The 27,571-nt window shown below is 40.4% G+C and overlaps 1 protein-coding gene across 1 annotated transcript in view; it reads left to right on the plus strand.

Annotated features, from left to right (window-relative positions):
* The window catches only part of LOC143737209 (uncharacterized), an 80,884-nt gene that overhangs the window by 49,139 nt on the left and 4,174 nt on the right, over positions 1 to 27,571 (plus strand). The window contains exon 3 of the mRNA XM_077228283.1: positions 27,451 to 27,570. Within this exon, the coding sequence (XP_077084398.1) occupies positions 27,451 to 27,570 (120 nt within the window). The remainder of the gene's footprint in view (positions 1 to 27,450; position 27,571) is intronic.

The raw sequence follows: 27,571 nt of genomic DNA on the forward strand, positions 1-27,571 counted from the left end.
CTGCAGCGCGAGACTACAGCTTGCCGTCTAAAAGACTATTTAGGTGAGTTGAAACAATGGCTAAGTTGCTAAACGCATATTGTTCACATGTAGGGTCCCTGTTCATGTTAGACAGACATTTTAATTGCATTTTGTGTCTGTTAAGAGGTTCAAAAACGCTCTTTATGTCGATGCCCCCATAGCTGCCGTTTTAGCTGGGTGGGAGCTCTGGGCATTCGCGGTCGCAGCTCCGCGTAGCAAGCACCAATCCGGTTCGTTTTTTTTTTCTATAGTCAGTTCTCACAAAGGTCTAACGATCAAGATTAACTTAAAAATTGCCCGGAGTTCTCCTTTAAGGGGATGCCAGTTTGAAGAATGCCTTTGGTCCATAGGAACTATACTTGAATTGTCAATGGTTTTAAACCTTTTAATGGTCTTCTGCAATGTTTGAGGCATATTTATTTTTTCATGCTTTAATGTTGGCCTAATTTCAGTTACATTTAGATTTTTATTGTATTAACCACTCAGCTATATGTGGAAATGCATATATTAAAAAAAATGTTGCAAATAAAACCATAGTCCACAACTTCTGTAGTTTTAACTTATTTTAATATATAAATTCAGTGAAATCATCAAACATTTGTATGACTTGCCAGTGACTTGTGACCCAAGCTACGACTTGACTTGACTTGCTTGACATAAGGCATTGACTTGACTTGACTTGCCTTTATAAAAAATGTACTTGGACTTGCTTGAGACTCGAAGGTTAAGACTTGAGACTTGCTTGTGACTTGCACATGTGTGACTTACTCCCACCTCTGCAAATTTGTATAATGACATGGGTATTTCTGGTGTTGGTTTATGATGACATTTCCTGAGTCCTTGTAATGAAAAAGGCTTTAAAGACATGCTAAACATTCTAAACATTCATGTAGGGAGGTAGATTATACAGTTTGTACAGTATAAAAACCATTGCGCCGTAAATTCGCGCTCAATCAGGCCAATGGGGGTCGTCTGATCAGCACGGAAGGTCTCTACGTGTTATTGTCTTTTCTAGCGGCAAAGTATTTTTGGTTAAATTCAATACATTTTCTCATATGTATTTACTCGTTATTTCATCTGACTCCATAAATGAAAAGGCTTTAATGATATCCGTGTATCATTACTGTAAATGTGACCGAATGTTTTACTATTCTTTTAAACTCTTGAATGAAAATAATGTCAAAGTCAATTAGAATAATCAAATATCACAATTTAATATGTCAGGTAAATGTATCATTACAATTTCATAATCAATTCAGGTTAAAAAAAGGTAATCAATGCAAAACATCAAATGCTCTAGAATAAAGAGGAAAATCTTTTACCCGACATTATGAAATACATGAATGCTGAGAGTCTCGGCGACCCTCAGCATTCACGGGCTGATCTGAGATACAGAAAGGCCCTGAGCTCTCGTTACGTTTCATTATATAGGCTAACCGTGTATATCTGCATTCAGAAGTTTACACCTTTTGGGGCTGGGCTAGAGACCACGTTCCTTTGTGTGCCAGTTATCTCTAAACTCTTAAAACCTTATTACCTTTTGATTTAATTCTTTGGGAATGAGACATTTGTACCAGTCGCACTGAGACATTTCAAATAATACCAAACATGTATCAGACTCGATGATATTCATTCATATTAAATCATTTCGAGTCTTGTGTGAGTTTGGATGATCTCTGCCAGGATGAAGAATGGGAGAGAGAAATGTAGATTAGGATGAGGGAGGTGAGACCTTCGTCTCAATAGTGCATGAGGGGGAGTTCAAATTTTAATTTCCTTTGTTTTCTCAGAGAGTGGCCCTCTCTTAAAGTCCTTCCAGTTTTTCCAGTCTTACTATGGAGAATCCTCTCAGTGGTGTGTGTGTGTGTGTGCGTGCGTGCGTGCGTGTGTGTGTGTGTGTGTGTGAGTGTGTGTGTGTCCGTGTGTGTGTGTGTGTGTGTGTGTGTGTGTGTGTGTGTGTGTGTGTGTGTGTGTGTGTGTGTGTGTGTGTGTGTGTGTGTGTGTGTGTGTGTGTGTGTGTGTGTGTGTGTGTGTGTGTGTGTCCGTGGTGTGTGCTGTCATGTCAGAAGCATGGCTGCTTCTATCCACCTCTCTGGGTGTTTAAGTGCTTTCTGGAGAAGCCCAGGTGTAGCTTTGAGCTGAATGGTTCATACGAGTAGAGACGTTTTGATGCCGTTTCCCTAGTGCCATATTGATGTTGAAGTGACTCAGTAAATCTGAGGTCAGAAGGAGGCACGGTGGAGACGTGGTTTTCTGAAGAGTTGAATTGATAAGGGTTCAGTTAGGACCTGTGCTGTCTATACTGTTACTGTATCAACGTTGATGTATCCTAAAAATCCTTAGGAGAAATTAAAAATAGAAACAAATGAGGTAGTTGTTGACACTGGTTTTTGAAGTATTTAATGTTGAATGTTGAGACTTTTGTTTTTGAAAAGTTCATGTTGAGACTTTTGATTGCAGACTTGACCACAAATAAGTATGTTTACATGTGCATAATGGCACTACAGCAGGGTTTTGCATACTTAAGCTAAAGTGTTTATCTCTCTGTGCAAGTACATGGGGCAATGCATAATTAAAGTTTAAAGGAATAAATATACATCTTTCAAAGCAAGCGCATGGCACTGAAGTCAGTTGTGGTCTGATTAACGTGTAAACATGCTGCAAAGCAGTGGTACAATTATGTTATCTAAGTCTGTTAGTTCGACTAGTCTATAATTAGTTCATAAAAACCAGGCTGGTATGATTTTAGTCTGACTAGAGTGTTTGTATGATAAATTGCTATTTTAGTTTGACCAAAACTTTTAAAGTGCGTTTAAATGCATGTATTGTTGATATGAAATGCCTTGCAAAAACAAGCATTTGCTCTCCATTTAATCTCATTGTTATGTGGGAAAAAATTTAGATGATGAGTGTATGGGGCAGTTTTTAAGGGTTATGTTAGGACTGGGTATTGATTGTACCCTCTTTATAGCATGTATTCATGAACATAGACAGCTTCTCTTCCACCATTACAACAGCCAATTATTTAATTAATTAATTGATTTTATCTCGACTTTATTTCAATTAGCGAAAATTAATTTGAATAGTTTTAGCTTCAGTAAACAATAACAACACTGATCGCCACTCAGCCCTGTTGGTATGTATGAATCGCTGTCTTCTCTCTCTTGTTTGTCTGTGTTCATGTCCTTCCTTCAAGGCTGAAGTGGTGGGGGGGTTGGCTACATACACGGGAGAGAATATTTCATGCCAGTACTACACACACACACACATCCACAGTGATCTTCCCAGCAGGGTGTGGAGAGTCTAACCTTGTTTTGCGCCTCTCTTCTGCTTGGGCACGTTCACTGATTTTAACCATTTTTAAAAGCTCTAAGTGGGTCAGCTGTACATAAATGTGTCTGAGAGAAATACGAGACCGATAGACAAAGGGAGAACAGGTCACTGCTGCCACAAGAACACATTTGCTCACATTTTATCAATAGGAGTTTGTGCCATGCTTGTGTTTGTTCTTAGGTAGTTTACATTTAAATACTTTAGAAAGTCGATGTGTCATTCGGTGTGATGAATAGTCCATGTAAAACTTAGATTTGTGAACTAATGACTCTTCTGAACCAATTCTTTTAAATAAGTTGGTAAAAAAGATTCATAAATTCTCACTTTCCCTCACTAAACCCTAAATATTTTAGTTTTTTTAATCTCTGATTCGAAATGAACCAGGAAACATTTCTGTGATTGGTAGTTTCATACACTTTAGAGTTTTGGTGTACAAATGAATTATTATATTTTATTATAAACAATAGTGCTCTAAAGGAAAAGTGAAATTATTTACTAAAACATTAGGCCTTTAGGTTATTGTTTAACAATAAGGTAGTAATAAGTTATAATGAAAACTTTTTCAAGTTAAATGGTACAAACCACAATCAGGATTACTAGAGTGACAACATAAAATTTGAGCTAATTTATACTAAATACAACTAGAAAACCACCCTATAGTTTATATAACTTCAATCATTGTAGTATATATACCAAAGCATCACCTCTTCATCATAGCACTCAGCAGTGACTGTTGTCAAAATCTAAATTAAGAAAATGTGAGCTAACTGAAGCAAGTCATTTGGCTCTTAAAAGTTTAATTTTTGGATCTAATGGCTCACATTTTATTTTATTTTAGTCTCCTGATGCATCAACTACCGTTATGTCTTACAGCCCAGCCCTTACTAAAAAGTTCATATTAAGGACACAAATGATATCTTGATTTATTGTAATGAAACTGACAAGGAGGTCTTAGACTAAATGCCTCCTTTAATTTTATTCAGTGTGTGCAAGAAAGAAGCCTTGTTGTGTCAGCTTCTGTGCTTTGTGCCCAGAGGAGACAGAAAAGAGAGACAGAGATAGAGAGGACATTCAGCAATCCAACCCCTCATCAGTATTTATTAAGAGAACGAAAGGGTTTTGCAGCCAAGACCTGCTTTCTACACATACAAATGCATATTCCTGCTCTTCATACTCACATTTCCAGCTGACAGAATCTACAGACGTACTCTCAGTCAATGTCAAACACATTTACCTATCCTCTCTGATTCTGTTTTGTGTGTGTATGTGTGTTTGTGTTCGTGTTATGTTGCTGTTTTAGCAAGAACAGCAACGATTAAATTCATCTGCACCAAATGCTCACTCTCTGTCTGTTCAAAGGCAGCTCATGTTTAATTCTCTCATTTTTTCATCTTACTGTGGAGGGAGGGGGAGGGGGTGGATGCTAGAGAGAGAGAGAGAGAGGGAGAGAGAGAGAGAAGATTGTCAGCATAAAGACACTGAGAGAGTCTGTCTCCAGACAGGAGAATGGGGCAGACATACAGAAAAAGCATAGTGGGTGAGCGTCGCTGGGAAAGACAGAGTATGCGAGTTTAGTTGTGAGGGAAGAAGAGAGAGAGTGAGAAAATGAAGGAGGGAGAGAGAAAGTGGAGGCGGAAAGGGAGAGACAGACAGGAGGCAGACAGAGTGAGACAGACTTGGCGACTGAGTTCTGGGAGCTGCTCTGCATACACACACACAAACAAACACAAACACACACACACACACACACACACACACACTCTAAAATTATCTAAATAATATACACACTCTCTAAATAAATCCACCTACACAAGAACTCTGACTGTTTAATATCAATGGACTAGCTCAGATTTATTCAGGACTGACGCAAAAACAGCATCTCTGTTCTTGTTATTTTCTTCCGTTTAGGATGTGTTCAGTTACGGTATGAAGGTTTGTCATAGCAAATTACATTTATCATAAAGAAAGCCAGCATGAGCACACTTTTCAAGCATTTAGTAAATTAAGTCTTAAATACAATAGACAGTGTATACTATCTTGTGGTCAGTCTGTGCTAGGATTAAAAGTCAAAATGAGAGCATGTAATGTATGGTAGCCTATTTCTACCACATTTGATCATCAATTATGACATAAAAAGATGAAATTATGAGATACTAAGTCACAATTCTGAGATAAAAAGTCGCCGTCGAACAAGCCTTCAGCCTGAGCGAGCTACAGTTCAGCAGACTACACATCTCAGCCGTGTTTCTCCTGTCGCCGTCTCTCCTGTGGCTATCCGGCGATATTCTTTTCAATACCTTATCTGTGTTTATTATCTGTACGAGCGTTGTTTCAAATGCCTCGTGTCAAGACCTGCGCCACGTGCGGATGCAAGCTGCACGAGGCAGACGAACACGCGAGCTGCATTTCATCCCTGGGACTCCACCACGCAGAGAATGCACTGTCTGCCGGCAGATGTGCGGCCTGCGAGAGCATGCCTATTTCCGTGCTGCGAACTCGGCTAGCCCTCTCCCGAGACGGCGACGCCACCTCACCCGCGCTTCCTTCTCCGGCCCTACTTCAACCGAGGAAGAAGAAGCGCCGCAGCCAACGGCAACCTGAGAGAATGGATGTTAGTGAACGCACAACGGCCATGTCCCCGCGTGCTTAACTCTCACCAGCTCGGTCATCTCCGGTCCTGTTCGAGGGAGATCAGCGCCACGTAGCTTGAGGGCTACCAAGGCCACGGCGCAGGCTATAGGGAGGAACATGGCGAGTTTGTTCATGCTCGAGCGCCACCTCTGGCTTACCCTCACTGACACAAGGACGGCCTCTTCGGCCTGGCGGTGAAGGGGTTCTCGGCGAGATACACCGAGGCACAGAAAGCGTCCCAGGCCATGCAACACTTCCTGCCTAAGTGTTCGAGCTCTGCGTCGAGCGCTCACAAGCCAGCCCCGTCGACGCCTCGACCAACAAAGCCGGCGAAACAGGCCTCTCAGCCCCGCCCTGCGGCCTATGCCCAGCGCTTCCCGCTACCCCAATGAGACCAAGCGCTGTGCCCAACGCAGCGCCGCCAAAGTCGTCCTAGCACGCAGGGGAAATAGAGAGGCCACGGGTCCCGTGCTCGCCGGACCACCCTCAAAGAAGCCAACAAAACTTCCCACAGCACCCTGCTCAGTTCAGGCGGCTGGGGATTTTATTACTGCAAACAGGTCCGCAACAGTAAGCGCGTCTTTTCAAACAAACGCCGTTTTCACGGCGACCTAAATAAAGCACAAAAAGAGCATGTTTCACAAGCACAACACAGGGGGTCACGGTCACCCTACACTAGGCGGCCCCTCCCCTGTTGTAACACTGACTTCCCCACACGCAAATGCTTGTACAGTCAGTCCAATACTCAATGTGTGCACAATGTAAGGGTATCAGGTCCCCCTATGTTAGGCGACCCGCTCCAATCAGTGTGTCAAGCCTTTGCCACACGGGTTCCAGCCTGGCAAGCTATCCCCGATGTGTCGAGTTGGGTCATAAACACTGTAAAGCGAGGTTACTGACTGTAAGCGACCGGCTGGTCGTTAGCTATTAGCTATTAGCTCACAGGGATTTGATTCTCAGCCATCTAAAATGCCTGGGTTTCACAATTAATGTTTCAAAGAGCAAACTAACCCCTAGCCAGAGCGTGATCTTTCTGGGCACAGTTTTAGACTCGAGAACTATGACAGTGCGACTCACACCAGAGCGCGCGCTCTCGGTGCGAGCGCTTGCAGGCTCGGTCAGAGCGTGCGAGCCGCTGAAGAAATTTCAGAAACTGCTTGGTCTCATGGCAGCAGCATCGCCAGTACTCCGCATGGGATTACCGCGCATGCACCCGCTGCAGCATTGGCTGAAACGCCGTGTGCCAACCCACGCATGGCAGTCAGGCAGCTTACGCATTATGGTGAATCACGGTTGTTTAAGAACCCTGATTCTCTGGCGGGTTCAGGACTGGTATCACGAGGGGGTGACAATGGGAACAATTTCCAGGAGGAAAGTGGTTCTTACAGACGCGTCCAACCTGGGTTGGGGAGCGCTGCACGAGGGCTTGCCTGCCTCTGGCCTCAGGTCGAGGACGGAGCAAAGCTTACATATCAACTGTCTGGAGATGAAAGCAGTTGGGTTGGCCCTCAGGGCATTTCTGTCAAACCTCAGAAGTCTCCACGTCTTAGTCCGCACAGACAACATGTCAGTTGTGGCCTAAATAAATCATAAGGTCAGGAAACCTTCATGCGATGGCGAGAGACTTCCTCTTATGGGCACAGACCAACCTGAGCTCTCTGAGAGCGCGCATATCCCGGGCGTCCAGAATGTGGGTGCGGATATGCTTTCACGAGGCAACACTCCCCTCGGCGAGTGGTCCCTGAACCCACAGACGGTCGGTCTGATATGGAGGGTATTTGGCGAGGCTGAAATCGACCTTTTTGCCTCGAGAACCAACACCCACTGCAAAGTGTTCTTCTCGAAGAACAGGGACACGCTGGCCCATGTCTGGCCCAACCGTCCCCTTTATGCCTTTCCCCCCATCTCGATGATTCCACAGTCATCAAACGGGTCAGAGAGAGCGGGTGCCCAGACCTTCTGGTGGTCCCTCTCTGGAAAACCAGACCGTGGTTCCCGGAACTGGTTCAGTTATCAGACACAATCCCATGGCCTGTCCCACTGAGGAAAGACCTCCTCACACAGGCGAACGGGACATTGTGGCATCCGAGACCCGATTTATGGGCCCTCCATGTTTGGCCCCTCGATGGGTACCCAGGCACCTTCGTGAGAAGGTTTTAAGCACTATATCTGAAGCCAGGGCCCCGTTGACTTGGCGCCTTTATGCTTCAAAATGGTAAGCTTTTTCCAGCTGGTGCTCGAAAAATCAGGCTGACCCAGGGTCATGTGAGATATCTGTGGTTCTCTCATTCTTATAGGAGTTGCTGGACGCGGGTCGCTCCCCATCCATGCTCAAAGTGTATGTGGCAGCCATAGCAGCACATCATGTTCTGGCGGCTGGCCAGTTACTGGGAAGAAACGACCTGGTCGTGAGATTCCTGAAAGGTGCTAGGAGAATGAACCCCTCCAGACCTCCATCTGTGCCGCCTTGGGACCTCTCCACGGTCCTGGTGGCGCTGAAAGGTCTGCCTTTTGAACCGCTCCAGTCGGTTGATCTTAAACCCCACTCGCTGAAGACCGCTCTCCTGATGGCATTGCCATCTATCAAGCGAGTGGGAGATCTGCAGGCGCTCTCTGTGAGTCCTGCATGTTTGGAGTTGGGTCCAGATGACTCTAGAGTCATCCTCAAGCCCAGGCATGGTTATGTACCTAAAGTGCTCTCAACACCGTTCAGAGCACAGGTGGTGACATTATTAGCCCTCCCTCCTTCTGCAGAGGATGGAGAGTTTAATCTTCTCTGTCCTGTCAGAGCACTGAGAATCTATCTGGAGTGTTCTGCGTCTTTTAGACAATCAGAACAGCTTTTGGTCTGCTTTGGTGGTAGATTCAAGGGGGATCCAGTCACTAAGCAAAGACTGTCTAGATGGATAGTGGATGCTATTTCTATGGCTTATACCGCAGTGGGTCAAGTTTGCCCTATAGGTATCAAGGCCCATTCGACCAGCGGCATGGCCTCGTCATGGGCTTGGTCATCTGGCATTCCCATTCGTGATATTTGTGATGCGGCCGGCAGGTCCTCGCCTTCCACATTTATGAGTTTCTATAATATGGAAGTGCCTTCCCTGCAGGCGAAGGTGCTTTCGGTATGATTAAGATCCGTCGGTGGCCGGTCTGGTCATATATTACTGTGCACAATCACATTCACATATATATATAAAACCCGCAAAACCTGCTTTTGCCGGTTATATTTACATATATATATATATATATATATACATATATATATATATAAAACCGGCTTTTTGCCGGTTATATTGCATATATAAAACCCGCTTTTGCCGGTTATATTCCATACATATATAAAACCCGCTTTGGCCGGTTATAATTTCATATATTAACCCGCTTGACTGGTTATATGTTCATATACTAATAACCCCGACAGTGTCTGGCTTGATTGGTGTATTATCTTGGTTTATTTCTGACTTATGTGTACTATTCTAGAGCTGACGGTGTCTGGTCTGTTTATACATAATTATGTGGTTTATGGCTTGTTCTGTATGCTCAGGGGTCCTGAGTTGCAGTGGCAGCCAGTTACTCAATGCGGCGTTTTGCATGGCGTCCCCACTGCGTATAGCTACGCAATACGAAGTGACTGTTCGAAAGGGAACTACTCGGTTTCTCACGTAACCTCAGTTCCCTGAGTTAGGGAACGAGTATTGCATAGCCGGCCGCACTATAGTAACATGGCAAGTTGTTGCTTCAGTCATTAAACCTGCTATAATGGTGAATTCGGGGACTACTATAGACTGAGGTCACGCCCCCTTGGCGGGCTCTGACGTGTAAAGAGGTGCCCGCGCCATTGGATGTGCAGTTGCCGCAGCACAGCCTATGAGCGAGCCAGACGCTCAATGTGCTAGCTGTGCAGCTGCATAATGCGCTTTACATATAGGCTTCAGTAAATCGAGGAAAAGGAGTTTCCCCACTGCGTATAGCTACGCAATACTCGTTCCCTAACTCAGGGAACTGAGGTTACGTGAGTAACCGAGTAGATTTTTGAGGAAAACATTTCTGGATTTTTCTTCGAATAATGGACTTCAATGACAACCAACGTTTTGAAGTCCAAATCAATGCAGTTTCAACAGTCTTTGAAGTGCTCAAATGGACTGTGCACGATCGCAGCTGAGGGTCTTATCTAGCGAAACGAATTTTCAAAAAGAAAAATATATATATATACTTTTTAACTACAATACTTTAAACTAAATCGGATTGAGCTGATCTGCAACGTGCCGGGAACTACGTCATCACGTTGAAAGGTCACGCTCGATGTCGCCGGGGCCAGCGGAAGCACCGCCATACTGTTTACAAAGCGACTGTACCGAAGGAGGATAGTTCAATTTTTTTGTTTTTTTGAAATTGACCTATTGTTTCGCTAGATAAGACCCTCTTCCTCAGTTGCGATCGTGCACAGTCCGTTGAAGCACTTCAAAGACCTTTGAAATTGCATTGATTGGGACTTCAAAACGTTTGGACGGTTGTCATTGAAGTAGCCTGACGTCGTCATACTCAGATTAAAGTCAGAATGTGAGTCTGATACTGCTCCATTGGGCTGTGATTATGGGGCGTATGTCAACCGAACCAGGAAATAAAAGGCCTCTGCACTCAATTGGATAGACCTAGAACCAATCAGTGCAACGGAGTAAGTGACGTATGTTGAGAGATAGATTAAAGTTGATAGATTAAACTTTTTCCGAATCCCGTAGGAAGGACAGCAAAAACATCTTTCCCATCGACAAATGCCTTGATCGCGGTTCTCTGTTCCTCTTTTAAAATTAATGCAATGTCTATATCTTCTATAACATACACAACTCAATTCTCCAGCGGTAGCCATGAATTCAACCCAAGCGCTCTTTGATGACGTGGATGGTTACGTTACCGTTGCTCATCTGTCCATCATCGTATAAAGACCGCCCTGACAATTTGATTGGTCCGAACTATTTTTTGTTCGGGCATAATAGCTCCTCAACGGATCGAGTCCAGACCGAACTTCCCGACCTAAAAATTTTGTGGGCAGGGTTCGGGCTGGCTTCCAGACTATCATTGAAGTCCATTATTCTAAGAAAAATCCAGAAATGTTTTCCTCAAAAAACTTAATTTCTCTTCCACTGAGGAAAGAAAGACATGGATATCTTGGATGGCATTGGGGTGAGTAAATTATCAGGAAATTTTCATTTTGAGGTGAACTAATCCTTTATTTTTGAATTTTTAGTCTCCTTTTTTTTTATTCCTTAATTGGCTGAGTATGTTATAATTTCAACTTGTCATGATTATGATTTTTTTATGTTATAATTATGACTTTTCATGTCATATGATTTACCAAAGCATTTTTTTTCTTACAGTATGTGGTTGAAATAGGCTTCCATAGTAATGCAATGCCATTAACCAAAAAGATTAGTTTAGATGCCCTTTCTTAAAAGTTACATTGTTGTGCCAGTAGGTGGCGACGACAAGTGTCTGTTTGAGTGCTTTTAGCCAGTGAAACATTTTCTCATTGATACGTCAATCATTGTTCACTACCGAAAACAAGTATTATTATCCTTTGTATCAAATTTTGCTGCAAACTTACTAAGATTCATCTCCTCGTTTGAGAATGAGATGCTTCATTCAGCCCCGATTCGAGTCAGTAAATTCACATTTTAAAAAATGACTCGTTCAGTGAAGGGTATTCATTCAGTAGTTCAGTAATCCCATGCTCAAATGCAATTGACTTGTGCTTCAAACGGGAAAGACCGTTTCACTCTGTATCATCATACTGTAAATTCCTGTTTAGTCTATAATCCCAGGCTGAAGTTGCTACACTGCTTTCTTTGTATATTTAACATCAGTTTATACAAACTAGGCTACACAACCAGCCGCGTGTGGGATGACTTTTGGTTTTGGTTAGACACTGTGTTTGTGTTAAAGTGGGTTATATAAATGTCAGATTGAGTCTAACACGGCCTTGTGTTGACAGTGATGAAGCCATGTGTTGACAGTGATGACTGGCTGTTTGACAGCTCTAGTGTATTTGCTTGCCAGATATGGTACATTTATGTATATAGATGGTGCTTTTAGTTTGTTCACGTGTTTGTTCATATCTCCATTATGTCAAACCTATGTAACTTTAAAAGTGACTATGCTAGCTCTGTTTCATGTCAGTGCCTCTGTATGTGATGGTACAAATGTGTATTTGTATCTTGAAAGACAAAACAGCATTCAAAAATGCATTTAACTAGAGATAATGTGATTTATCTATAATTGGAACAGGACGGAACTTGATTTGACCCATTGGGATTTGCTTGGATCATTAAAAGTTAACCTTTGATATTGTAAACTACCAGCTGGTGGCAACGTTTGCAGAAAAGAAAAATAGATGCATTGAACGTACATTTTGAGTAGCAAAACCTTTAGTTTATGTCTGTTATTTTTTTGTTTCCATGTTCAAATATTTTTTTATTATAGTTGGATGTTGAAGGATCATGAGTCCATATTTAAATAGACTGACATCCTCATGCTCAGAAATCATAAACAAAACCACACGAGCTAAAAGAAAATATGACCCAGACAACGTTAAATACTGGTACGGGTTCACTTTCAGTGAGGACGTGCTTTGTTTAGTGAATTATAGTCTGCTGAGAGCATGAAAGTCAAAAGTTTAGAGTGCTATCAAAGTTCAAGAGACATTTAGAAACCCTCAAAACTATAAAGACAAGCCTGTTGTGAGTCGAATCTGAATATATTACGACAAATTATCCATTTTTAGGTAAGATTAATACCATTTAATGTTGGATTTCAGGACATTTTTGTTTACTTTGCGCAATTTTGTGTCTGTGTTGGGTCACCACTTCTGTGTTCTTATATAAAATCTGAGCCTGAAGCCAAAGCAGTTGAGAAGCAGTGATCTAGACAGCAGCTCTTGCTGTGGTGGATGCTGATTCAGTCTTTTCTCCTCTCAGCGCCTTCCTGCTCCTGTTTGGGTGTTTCTCTCTCTCTCTCTCTCTCTCTCTCTCTCTCTCTCTCTCTCGCTCTCTCTCTCTCTCTCTCGCTCTCTCTCTCTCTCTCTCTCTCGCGCTCTCTTTCTCTTCTACCATTCATTCTGTCTGACATGCAGTCGTTTGTTGTTGTCTTTTCCTCGCCCTCTTCTAGACACCCTGTGGAGAGAGTGATGAAGGAGAATACAGGAGAATACAGAAGAGGGAGAAAATGACGAGGAGGGAGAGGAAAAAAAGAGAGTGATGGCGTAAAACTAGCGTTGAGCGTTTGAGGCTTTGTTCTACTTTTATGTTAAGCAGGAATGAAAAATGCTGCGGTGCGGTTAGAGAATGACCAGATCTGAGTCTGATTTGTGCATTTAAATGTGTGCTTTAGCTTTAATAAAGACATGTTGTCTTGAGCAGGTTAAAGATATCAGTCAAGTTGAAGTGTGTCACTGTTTCCACATAATTGATTCTCTCTCTCTCTCTCTCTCTCTCTCTCTCTCTCTCTCTCTCTCTCTCTCTCTCTCTCTCTCTCTCTCTCTCTCTTTTTTTCTCTCGTCCTCTTCTCTCAGCCTTCCCCATCCATCTCATCTGTTCCAGTAATGCACTCCCAGCTATAAATATATTATTATAAGAGTGTAGAATACAACAATCACAAAGCATCTTTAAAATTGCGATCATTTATTGGTGCTAGTACGAAGAAAATGTTTGAGTGGCTAATATCAGAGCATCCTATCATTGTGGAGCATTGTGTATGTCAACGTATATCCTATATAATTTAATCCTATATAATAAATGTAATTTAAGTCTTTCTTATAAAACCATAAGAAAGTGTAAAAAGCAATGGAATGTCATGGAAATTTCTGTAGTGAAGATGCATTTTGTAGTTGCGCTCTGCTCTAAATATTTAATCAGCTAGATATTAGTCTTCTGTAGAGTAAAACGTGTTTGCATGGTCATGTCTGAACATTACAAACCATTGCTTTAAGTAATTCTTTTGAATGAATCAGTCAAAGTGGTTCACAATTTCATATATTCTAACCACAGATAACGGAAAAGGTCATCGTAAATCCACTGGTCATTAACATGAGCAGATTCACTGTCACTGTCACACCCAATCCTTTACTCCCATTGGCTGAGAAACACTATGAGGGGCGTGGCAATGGTCAACTAAGCTAACAAGTCGATCACTTGTAGACATTACGCCCACATATGTGTTTGTTCCTGTGTGTGCGTGTGTGTGTGTGTGTGTGTGTGTGTGTGTGTGTGTGTGTGACTGACGTAGACTGATGTTACTTAAAAACCTCCTTCGGCTTGACCTGCGTAAAAAAAAAAAATCATTATACAGTAGGCCTATGTGGGTAAAAAAAAAAAGCTGTGTAGTTGTAGATACTTAGACTTTCTTAAAGATACACCAACCAGATTATTTTAAATAGTTTTTGACTCTTTAAAAAGTTTGGACTCTGTAACATTTTTTTATGTTTTTGAAAGAACTCTCTAGGCTGCATTTATTTGATCAAAATACATTAGTAACAGCAATGTTGTGAAATTTATTACAATTTAAAATAACTTTTTTCAATTTTAATTTAATAAGCCATCACTCCAGTCTTCAGTGTAACATGATCCTTCAGAAATCATTCTAATATGTGGATTTGCTGCTCAAAAAAAACATTTCTGATTAAAATCAGTATTGAAAACAGGTGTTCAGTTGTTTTCGTGGAAACCATGATACTTTTATTTTCAGTATTCTTTGATATATAGAAAGTTAAAAACAACAGCATTTCTATGAAATAATGTTTTGTAACATTATGAAAGTAATTTTGATCAATTTAATTCATCCTTGCTAAATTAATTACTAATTAATAAATTAATTACTGACTCCAAACTTTTGAATGGTAGTGTATGTCTCTTTTTTTCTAAAACTGGTAGTTTATGATAATGGTGGATGAATCTACATGTCAAATATTACAATGTAACACTAACATTTTGCAATAACATACTTTACAGAATCATTTAGACAAGATTAAAACCCGGATTAAAGTTGGCAGTTCAGCAAATGTTCCCGAAAGTGAATCCATCTCCTACATTTCTATCCCTTTTTATTCCCTCCCCAACAGGGGATCATCACACACGTTCTTCATTCCTGCCTCCTCTATCGCACTCTTGCAGAGGAACATATGGGCGAGAATGGGGCATGCATAATTAAACAGATCCACCAATAACATGTTAACACCGATTTGTTTAAAAAAAATCTAATTCTGCCTCATTTATTTTTTCCAGCTTGATTTGTTCTCATAACTTTAAGAATTTCTCATCGAGAGTTTCCCTTGAATCATTAAATTGTTGTACAAGAGTCAAGTACTCTGTATAATGCCTTTTAAATTGCACATGAGATACTTGGCTGTGTTTCGGCTCTTAATACAAGTAGCAAATGACGGAGTAAGATGTTGAATAAAGAAGCTTCGTTCAAGTTTCCTTCTTTAAATAGCAATACATAAACGTAATGCTATGCCACTGTGGCCCCTTAGCGTGTGATTGGTGTTTGCGTGTTTGACATCTGTCAGTTTTAATAGTGGCGGCTCCTCCACTCATCCCATGGGGCTTTATCTTCCACTCAGCACACAAATCTCCCAATCAATTTACCAAATGAAACCGGGTGTGCAGTGCTTAAAAGAACAGTCCATGCTTACTGAGCATGAGAGTGAGATGAAGAGAGAGAGAGAGAGAGAGAGAGAGAGAGAGAGAGAGAGAGAGAGAGAGAGAGAGAGAGAGAGAGAATATTGTTTATGTGACCTGTTCCCTGGCATTAACCTAATTCATTCATCCAGGATTAGGATGCTTTATTAAAGGAACAACGAAGGGTAAAATAGAGTGAAAACAAGAGAAGAGGCTCGAGAAACTAAGACAGAATAAGAGATTGAGAATTGAAGAGAGGTGGGCAGATTGATCTTGAAATATCTGTAAATCTGAGGTTGATTCTGCATTAAAAATGTGTTTAACACTAACCTACTATTTATTAAGTAAGAACGTTAATGTAATATAAGCTTCAGAGTGAAAACATTTACTTGACAAGAAATGATTAATTTTATTTCATATACATCAAAAAAAATATGTTACCATAATTAGGTTATTAGGGTTTTGCAGCATTTACAATAGCAACTCTACACCATAGAACTTAAAGGATTGATATTTAATGTTAAAGTTTTTGTATTATTGTTGAACAACTGACTACCCGTTTTATCCTCAGAAATCACTTGGCTGCGTTTACACTTGATAGCATTAACATGCGATCACCGTGATCCGATCTGCTTGGCCAATCAGAAAACGGTGCATTTTAACCCTGTCCACATCAAGTGGGTTCTGTATCTGGATAACAGAACGGATCTCGCATTCCCGCAAACAATAAAGAAAAGAAAAAAAAAAGGATGGCTCCAGTGCAAAGTCGACCTGAACTGGTGGGGTTTGTTTTAAAAACAGTTTTCAGTCGGGGGACATTTTACAAATCTCGCAGAATGAGGAGGATGAAGAGGCTGCAAGTTCTAATAATGTGGATAGATGCCGTAATGGAAATGGTACAGAGAAACATATGGGTCTGAGAACATTGCCAGGGGTGGTGGGGAAAATGCACATATTCAGTATACTTCCCACTCGACTGTGTCGCAAAACCACACCACTACGTGCAGCAATTCCCGGAGAGAGGAGGGGGAATAATGACAGTGGGCGGGCTTTTGTGTGACGTCCACCTGTGAATGCAGACACTATGGCTGGATTGCGTTTACATTACACTGAGATCCGATCACAATGCGTCCTCGACTACCTCCGAACCTGGACACGCTGATCGGATAACATCCCGATCAGAAATGTGTACAACATCCGGATTGCCTACAGGTCGCATGTTAATGCCAAGTGATGTAAATGTATCAGTTAAGTATCGCTATTGATATTGATATCTGATTGATCAAAAATAAGTGGTAACTATTATACTAACCACTATTATAGTTTTTGATGTTTTGATTGTTTAGTGGAATTTTGGTCAGTTCACACAGTGCATTTTACCCTTCCACTGTGCTACTTTCCATTGTTTTTCACACACGCTAGATGGACGTGTTTGACCTTTTCGCTCACCTCTCGCGTCTTTTGCAGCGTCTCAAACATTATGACACTGCATTCTAAAAACGTGGCGCACAAGTTAAAAGAAGTTCAACTTTTAAAAAATGCATTTGCGTTTTTTATTTCCATTGCACTACCCGCGTTTTCAAAGCAAAAGTGCATTCTGTGTGAATGGCCCCTTGAAGGATATCCACACTTTTCTGGTGACTCCTCCCCTTCCTGATCAAACTGAAGCTCTGGTTGCCATAAGAGGAAAAAGGAGTAGAAAGAGCAGCCACATAAAAACACATTTTGTACTGTGTGTGTATGTATGTATGTGTATATATATATATATATATATATATATATATATATATATATATATATATATATATATATATAATATGTATATATATATATATATATATATATATATATAAATGTAATACACACACATACACACACATACATACATACATACATACATATAAGATCCTCTCACATTAGAGATGGGAGTGAAACTGAAATACTTGATAAATAGGAGAAAGTGCTCAAGGACATGTTGTGTGTGTGTGTTTTTTGCATGTTATCAGTGGATTTAAATTGCTAAGCTTGCACAAGAAAGCCAAGAATCTGTGTATCCCAAGGTCTCTCTACAATAAGGATGACCGAATACCCTGAACTGGCTGCAGGTGTCATAAAACACACACACCTCACATATTATTATTATTATTACACATCTCTTTGAAATACTTGATTCTGATTGATCAAACTTAGCTTGCTGGTGTCAGTTTCCATGTAATGATAAACTGGAATTGTATATTTCTTCAAAGTAATAATGTGTTTATTATTGTCATACAGTACTATTCAAAAGTTTCGGGTCGGTAAGATTTTTTCTAAGATTGTCATAAAGAAATTAATACTTTTATATAGGATTCATTATGATTCATTAAATTGACATTCAAAAGTGACAGTAAAGACATTTATAATATTACAAAATGTTTATTTTTATCCTGAATCCTGAATAAAAATAAAAGTATCATGATTTCCACAAACAAATTTGAAGAACATTGTAGAACATTTTCAACATTGATAATAATAAGAAATGTTACTTGAGCACCAAATCAGAATATAAGAAGGATTTCTGAAGGATCATGTGACACTGAAGACTGGAGTAATGATGTTGAACATTTTTACCATTACAATCAACTTTACCATTACAGGAATAAAATACACTTTAAAATATATTCAAATATATTTTAAGTAATATTTTTTTTGCAGCCTTGGTGAAATTAATTTTCTTTTTTATTCATGAAAAGGTAAAGTAAACAGTCCTGACCACCCTGTCAGGGTTTGTACCAGTTTCATGTGGTTTTAGCCAATATACAGGGTTTATGGTTCAGCTTTATGCTAAATCAACTCAAAGATTTAAATTGTTACTTTCTATTACAGAATTTCTTGCATGTGTGTTTCACCATTCTGTTCTGAAATGGAAACCAAAACTTAAGTACATTACAAAAACATTTGTGTGCTTAGAGGAAGATAAAGCCCTACAGAATGAGTGTTATTTTAGGGCGACAAGCTGTCATGGTAGCTTTGTGGAGTGTCTTAGAGGCTAATAAGCTACGATTACAGGTTTAGAAAGAGTGTCTGAGGTGTTTATAAAGTGTTTGTAAGGGATTGCCTGTTTCATGTAGCTTATACCACTCTGATTTAGACAAGGGTGAGTGGTCTAAGCAGCTGATCTATCCTGACAGCAGTAATCCCCCCACGATCCCTCTCTGTGTGTGTGTGTGTGTGTGTGTGTGTGTGTGTGTGTGTGTGTGTGTGTGTGTGTGTGTGTGTGTGTGTGTGTGTGTGTGTGTGTGTGTGTGTGTGTGTGTGTGTGTGTGTGTGTGTGTGTGTGTGTGTTAGCAATATAGCGGAATGGAGCAGAATGAATAGGGATGGAGTGAGAGAGAGTTAAATTATAAAAGAGTCTCATAATGACCGGGGTATGAAGGAAGTGTGTGTGTGTCTGCGTGAATAACCTCTAGGGAAGGTGTTATTCTGGTGCTCAGACAGAAGTAGCACTGCCTGATATTCATCCCTCTTTGCACACACACACTTGTGGTCTACAGGAAGGAAGTTCTGGTGTGCTGTTGACTGTTCTTGTAAAGTGAAAGCCAGAGGAGAAGCAGCATGTTCACTGAGATCTCTCAGACCACTGTGGCATTGCAAACAACTCTCTTTCTGCCTCTAAACTGGGGATGAATTATTAAAAATTCAGCTAAGTTCACTAATAAATGCACATACGCTGTTTGATGTGCTGCTGAAGAAGTGCTTGTTTAAAACATGTTTTTGTGCTTCAGTGCTTTTTAAACTAAAATGTGGATATTTAGCATTATCATGGTTGTCCCAGAGGATACTGACTGAACCTGCTGGAAAGTTTTGTTGCTTAATATTGTGTATTTTTTTTATGTGGGGAAGGCTCATAGGGCTCACATATGTGTTTTATAGAGCGAATTAACAACTGTTCCCAATTATTTTCTTGTATGAAAGATTGTACTTGCTTTTTGCAGACTAGCCAGCAGGTCATATGAGTTAACTGCTAAAGAAATGTACAAAATAAAGCGTTAAAGGGTTAGCTCACCCAAAAATCTGTCATCATTTATTCACCATCATGTCGTTCCTGCGAAGCACAAAAGAAGATATTTTGAACAATGCTGGTAGCAGTTTTGGTTACCATTGGGTTTCATTGAACATTCTGAAAAAAGATGGGCAAAATGTGTACCTTTAGTGGGATAAGCTGTTGTACCCCAAAATTTAAAATTTTTACACACTTTTTTCCTGAGAGTGTATGGACAAAAAATATATTTCATAAAATATCTTCTTTTATGTTCTACAGGAGAAAGAAAGGCATTAAGGTTTAGAATGACGTGAGGGTGTGCAAATGTTGACATTTTTTGATTTTGGGTAACATTTTACAAACAAGGTTTCATTTGTCAACATTAGTTAACATTAGTTACAAACAACCTTCTAAAGCATTTATTAATCTTAGTTAATGTTAATTTCAACGTTTATTAATAGATTATTAAAATCAAAATTTGTGCCTGTCAATAGTATTTACTTGAGATACAATGAACTAACAAACTAACAACAACAAACTAATAATAAAGAATGACAATTACTGTAGCAAATGTGTTGCTCATTGTTACTTAATAATAGTAGGGCATAGGAAATATAATTAGCTCAGTATAAAACAATAGAAGTCAATGAAATTTCTACACTATGAAATAAAAACTAACGTGTGTGTGTTTTAATTGAAGAAAATGTCTTCAGATAGGTGAGGGATAATGGTACATTGTAGCAACACACACTGCTCTTCGGTTCTTTGTTTCTGATAATCTCTCCCTCATTATTAGATATGAGCCAGCAGACCTGTGTGTGCTTAGTATTCTGCACCGCAGTCATAAATATACACCTGCAAGGTATCAGGATCTCAGGAGAACTACATGGGAATCAAACTTTCTCTCCCCCTGTAAACAGTTCACATCGGAAACAAAGCCCTCCTGTCTGTGTAGTCAAACAGACACTGTGTTTGCCCAGTAGATGAGAAGCGCAAAGGCAGAACATGTGAGCAGATCAAAAAAGAAGAAATGCCAGAGGTCTGTCCCCCATCAGGGACTGTAAGAGTTTTTCATGGAGCAGAGAAAGTGGAAGACACTTTTGTAAATGCATCATGCGAACAAGTAGTAAACCATTGTTACATTTTCAACTCACTTACCGATAACTAGGGAGGTGGGTGACCTGCTTTCTGGTGTAATGCAGATATTAGCTTTTTTATTACTTTGTTTTGCTATTATATATATATATATATATATATACACACACACACCCACACACACATTTTTCATTCAATTGTACGTACCTCTATTATCTTTTATATTTGTTAATTAATTTACTTATAATTCTATTTCAATATTTTTTAAATGCAATAATTATCAAACGTATCTAAATTGAATAATTGTTTATTTTAATTAAAAAATATTGAAATAGAATTTCATATAAAATATATGATTGTTATAGTAGGCCTATAATAATATGCAAATGTATATATATAAATAAGTAGTTAAATAAGCAATTTATTTTACTTGTCTGTATTTTTGTAATGTTGAATTGTACTAACCTCTATCATTTGTTTTATATATTAATTTAAATTATATTTAAATATTTGTAATTAAATGAACAGACTTAGTGTAGTATTTAAAAATGTTTAAATTGAATCTCAAATAAATTAATTAATATAGGTAAAACATAGGTAAAAGTAGGCCAACCAATATAACAATCTAAAAATTATTTGATTATGATTCATCCTCCTGGTTGCATTGAGAATTATTGATTATGTTTATATAGAGCTGCTTTTTGTGCTAGATGTCAATAATTAGAATAATTGTCTATTCAGTTAACATTTTTATTCAGCGTTCAGAAAGAAATTTAAACAGTGTGGAGGTATTCATGCTAACAGTGTAAGACACAATAACAGTAAAATGGCTTAATAAAACAGTCAGATGCAGTTGAAGGCCGACCGTGTTGTCTTTGTGTTGTAGTGTATCGGCTAAGCAGAGCCCGTCCCGAGTGACCTTGCCCTGAGGTGCAATGGAGGGAGGAGGGTGGACAGAAGTGGGGTTGGGTGGGGGTGTACACAGATGGTGGAGAATATGGTTCCAGGGTATTTCGGAGGGGCCTAGCTTGGACAAACGCAAATAAATGAGCCTCTTCACCCAGCACAGAGAAAGAGAGACGCATTGTTATAGAACTGCTGAGATGGATCTTTGAAGACAGCCAAGGTAAAGTAAAGCAATTCAAGAATTTACTAAGTAATAATTAGAGCGGTCCGCCAGGGCCGAAGGTGTGGAGAGCTGTGCAGACGATATCGGATGGGAAGGTTTTGACGTATCCCCATGCGGTTCTGTGGTTCTGCAAGGTTGAGGACACAGAGCCCAGCTGCGGCAGGAATGAATGCTGAATAAATTAAGCATTCTGCCAAGTTAACACTAGCCTGGCAGAGGCTCTTTCCCTCCAAGCCCAGGTGTGTGTGAATGTGTGCACTGTACGTGTGAGAAAATTTTTATTGTGTAAATATGTTTTGTGCGAATGCAGTATGTGTGCATGCTTTATCACACACGTGTGTGTGTGTGTGTGTGTGTGTGTGTGTGTGTGTGTGTGTGTGTGTGTGTGTGTGTGTGTGTGTGTGTGTGTGTGTGTGTGTGTGTGTGTGTGTGTGTGTGTGTGTGTGTGTGTGTGCGCGCACACACATCTTACTCTTTCCAGTGTCTGGCACTGGTAGGGGGATGGGTGAGTGTGTGCGTGTGTGTGTGTGCAGAAGTGCGTGCCAGGAACAGTTCGGGAATTTGAGGCGGTGTTTCAAAGGGTCCCAGGATAGTTAGCAGGCTTCAAAGCAGCAAGACTAGAGCTTGTTCTCTCCTTCACATCCATCCACCCACACACCTACAATTTTTATTCGCTTTCCCCCCTCAATAACAGGATTTTTTTTTCCTAAAATCTATTTTTACATCTTTGAACAAAACATGTGGATATCCTCAGCGCCCCAAGGATTTTTTGTGATGGGGTGTATATGGTAGGCATGGCACAATGTGGTTAACCAGGCTGGCATGAAGGCTGGCTCTTGTCTCCGAGCCATACAAATAGAGAGGGAGAGACAGAAAGAGAGAGCTGATATGTGTTGTTGTGGAAGTAGGTCAGGCGTCACATTCATTAACATCCTCTTCTCATGCCCAATGATGTGAGCCGCTCCCACTATCACACACATGTAGCCTACATGTACATCTCGCTGTGTGTGCACACGCATAAATCAGGCCACACATAACTTACATATTAAATATTATCAGAGCTTATCAATTCAAAGCAGACTGCTTATATTCAGCATGAATTTGTAAAAAAAAAAAAAAATGTTGGTACATTGTGTTGGTCATCATTTCATAGCGCTTTAACCCCACCATCAAGGCAATAGACGTAAACAAACTTGGTTACCGTGGAGATAAAAGCAGTACTTAGTGTCTGCCTGCTCTCTGGACGACTGGACTTCTGCCAGAACGGCACAGCGGAGCGCTCTACACAACTCTGTCCCACTTTCTTTCACACACTTTCCTCGCATGCACTCTCTCTCTCTCTATCTCGCTCCCTCTTCCATTATCCACTCCACTTTCTAATTCTACCTGCTTTGCAAAAGTTGTGTGCCTGAGACAGTCCCTTTCTCTCCTCTTATGTCGTCTCCTTCCTTGCTTTCTGCCCATTCCATTCATCCTTGTCTCATTCTTTCCTAACTCTTGCAGTCATAAGCTTTCCCTCTTTCTATATCCCTCCCCCTCTCTACTCTTAGCAAGGTCACTTGGAGTTGCATGATGAAGCGACTTCACTGACATTCATCAACAACCCACTCTCTCTCTCTCTCTCTCTCTCTCTCTCTCTCTCTCTCTCTCTCTCTCACTCTCTCTCTCTCTCTCTCTCTCTCTCTCTCTCTCCTTCTCTTCCTGTAGTCCTGCACTGCTGCTTCTCAGTCATTTTCCCATGACAATTAGCTAAAGCCTGGAAAAGCGACCTAAATATAGATATATTTGACTTTTCTTTTTTTTTTCTTTTTTTTTTTTGGCAAATAAAATCTTACTTGGTCTTTAATATGGGATCTCAATCTAAGGATGTAATCAAAAGTCCAAGATTGGTGGACAGTTTATGAATGAGAATCAATGGTAAATTGTTTCAACCCAACACTACATCACAACTTCTCAATTGAGTTAGGCTCATAAACCATAACTCCGTCCAGGACAGCCAGGAACCTTGGAGTTGTGATTGATGATCAGTTAAACTTCACAAAACTGCCCGGTCCTCCAGATTTGCCTGTTTATACAACATTAGAGGATCAGGCCCTTCCTTATTGAGCATGCTATGCAACTCCTTGCCCAGGCTGTTGTTCTATCCAGACTGGACTGTTGTAATGCTCTCTTGGTAAGCTTTCCAGCATCAACTGTCAAACCTCTGCAACCGATCCAGAATACGGCAGCAATAGTGGTCTTTAATGAGCCAAAAAGAGCGCATGTCACACCTCTCCTCATAAAATTGCACTGGTTGCCAATTGCCACTCGCATCAAATTCAAGGCACTGATATTTTTCTATACTGAACAACCACTGGCTTTGCACCCCTGTACCTTAACTCACTACTTCAGACTTATGTGCCCTCCAGAAGCTTGTGTTCTGCAAGTGAACAGCGCCTTGTGGTGCAATACCACAAAATCACTTTCACAAACCTTTACCTTGTACTGTTCCAAGCTAGTGGAATGACCTGCTTATCTCAACCCGAGCTGTTGAGTCTTCACCCATTTTCAAGAAACGGCTGAAGACGCATCTTTATCGTCAACACTTGACCCACTAACACTTACTATTCTATATATGAAAACCTCCGATGCAATAGCCTCTAAAAGCCACCTATGTCAAAAATGAGATAATAATATTGAGGGAATGCTCTCCGCACATAGTATAGCCTACGTTCATCAAATACTTTCACTAAAAAACTCACTAAATCCCAGCCTCAGCCCATTCAGAAATGTCGGTACTTAGGTAGAAACTGGAGCCTGATAAAAATGTTAATATTAAAGAAGAACGTTAGATGGCCTTAGAGGCTTTTACATCTGAAGTCGTCATATCTAGCCTATTTTTTAAAAAAAACTGTGCTAACTTGGACTTTGTGACAGCACTTATACTGTTGCCCTATTGTTGGTTTGATTGATTGGCTCTCCTACTTTGTAAGTCACTTTGGATAAAAGTCTGCTAAATGATTAAATGTAAAATGGTAAAACAACCATAGTTCACTTTCTGTATGTGAGGTTTTGGGGCAGGTATGAAATTGGAACACCTTTATATTATATTTATTATATATTCAGTTTTAACTATAATAACCCTTGTTTAGATTACAAAACCAAGGTCAAACATGCATGCTCTGGGTTAAGTGATAGAACACACCCTTTCATGCTCTGCCGCACGCAAATGCATAATTGGTTTTTATTTCTCTTGTTCATTTGATATGGGTAATTATGTCTCTTTTTTGTGGTTTAAGGCATATTTAGTGCTGTTTTTCATTGGTATCCTTTAAAATACCTTGTAATTAATGCCTTCATCTTTTTGCCTACATTTACACGGTCTAAATTATATTTTGCATCTCTAATCATATTCTGTTTTTATTTCATACTTTTGTTTAATTTTATTTGTTAATAGGCTACTACTACTTCACCCTGTTGCTATTGCACTTATTTTGCAATGCATATAGGCTACAAAACTGCAAAACAGAGAGAGAGAGAGAGAGAGAGAGAGAGAGAGAGAGAGAGAGAGAGAGAGAGAGAGAGAGAGAGAGAATCCAAATTTACATCTTTCCTTCCACTCCGATGCATTTGACAGGTCATAGGGTTAAACATATATCTCTTTCTTTGTTACCGTCTTGTACGCACAGGAACGGTTGCATTCTGTTCAACAACAAAGGCAGCGGATTGCTTTGATAACCTCTGCTGCTGTGATATCTAATCTATTAAATGCACGCTGAAATGCGAGTTGCATGAGCGCGCGGAACGGAAAGGGGAAGCGGCTTGACGGACTGCATACTTGAAACGTGTGTGTGTGGCTGGATGCTCTGGAAAGCTTGTGAGGTGTTGGGGTGTAGCTCAGGACAGAAGAAAAAAGAAAGAAAGACTTATCGAGGGCACGTTCGGAAACGCTGTTTAACTTGGCGAGCTTTGCAGGATAGAGCGCAAGCTGCGTCCTCCTGACAGACTAAAACGTGTCGTCACTGAGCACACTATTATTTTATATGTATCAATACACTAGGCTGATTGGATAGAGAGCATACTGGTATGTTTTTTTTTTCAATAAAGGGATCGATAAAGACAAGCGACAGAGGAGCTCAGCGTACACTCTTGAGGAGGATCAAGCGGTTTAACGCACGGAGCTGTTTTTGTTTAGGACTGTGGGAGTGCGCATGCGCCATCTAGCGTTCGCTTTGTGAAAAATCCCGTTTTTTTACTCGTATCTCTTTCGGATTTGTGAAAGAGTCGCTGATTATCATAGCAATCAACTTACTGTTTTCTTGCCTTGTTTTTTTGCAAGTATTTGAGCGGCTGATGAAACAGAAATTGTTTAAATAAACCAGTAGGCTACTCATAAGATTTTAAGGAACAGCTCGCCCAGAAAGAAAGTTCTGGCATCATTTACTCACCCTTTATTGTTCCAAACCCACATACGAACTTAAGTGAATGGTGAACAAAGCTGAGTAAATTATAAGAATGTTCAGTTTTTGGTGAACTGCCACTTTAAGAAGTAACATATGCGAGTTTTCTTAATAATCATTAGACATTTTAGCTCTTAATGGCAAACAGAATCATGCATGGACATTTCAGAGGCACAGACCTATACAGCACAACCAACAAAAGCATCTAAAACCAGCTTTTCATTCCTGCTGCACTACCCAAGTGCTGGATCAATATCCATTACCAGCACTAGTGCTGCAGACAAGCCATTCATTTCCACTGCAAAGCACCACGATATTCCCCTTGGGAAGCCGTTTCATCACTCTGCCTGCTACAAGCAAAGATGATTACACCAGATTCATGCTAGGCGTGTCTGTTAGTGCCTCAGATTACCTCTGCTTGTTCTCCAGCTTGATATTAGCTATGTGTGATGCTAAGCATATGTAGTTTAAGATTTAATTTAATTCACACAACATAATAAACCCAGTAATTTCATTTGTGTTTATGTTGGTGTCTTTATGACGTGAAGCAGATCATTTTGTTCTGCCATGGAAGGTTTGTAGTTATCTCTCAACGTCTTCATAATAGTCTATGATTAATGTTCTACTCCGGTTACGCATGAGTGCGAGGTGTTTTCAGGATTCGGATGGGAGTAGGGAGGGAAGAGGGTGGGGAGCATTTCTTCTGTGGGAATAGGAATATGGAATGCCTAGCTGAACTGTTCGGGCGGAGGGGTGCATTTAGACAAAGCCAACAAAAACAAACGTCCATGGCTCTGGGAAGGCAGGGTCTGGTCTGAATCCTCTGTGGTTATTTACAGATGTTTACAACTTTGCTAAGGAAAGAAGCCCTGTTAGAACATGTGGGCTTGGTTGAGATGACCTTTTTAGCAGTGTTGAGTTACGCTGAATGGCTTCATGTCTTTGATCACTGTGAGATTATGTGTAGTTAGTTACAGTTGTTTGTGTGGGTCAAGTGAAGGTGAGATCATGTCTGTTTGGATATGATGGCCATTGTTTTGACACGTTTTCATTTGGAAAGTTTGAAACTGAATGCAGGTTTAATAGTGACCTTTCTTTATCTGTCTGTCTTAGGATCAAGGTGCAGGAATGGTGCCTCATCTTCAGGACGCCCCGTCAGCAGTGCCACGGCAGCCCCAGAATAGCAGTTACAACATGATGCTTAAGAATCAGCTAAACAAACAGCTTCAACAAG

This window comes from Siphateles boraxobius, unplaced genomic scaffold, assembly GCF_051911475.1.
Source record: "Siphateles boraxobius isolate OS27281-9 unplaced genomic scaffold, OSU_SipBor_1 130, whole genome shotgun sequence".
NCBI classification, from domain to species: domain Eukaryota; kingdom Metazoa; phylum Chordata; class Actinopteri; order Cypriniformes; family Leuciscidae; genus Siphateles; species Siphateles boraxobius.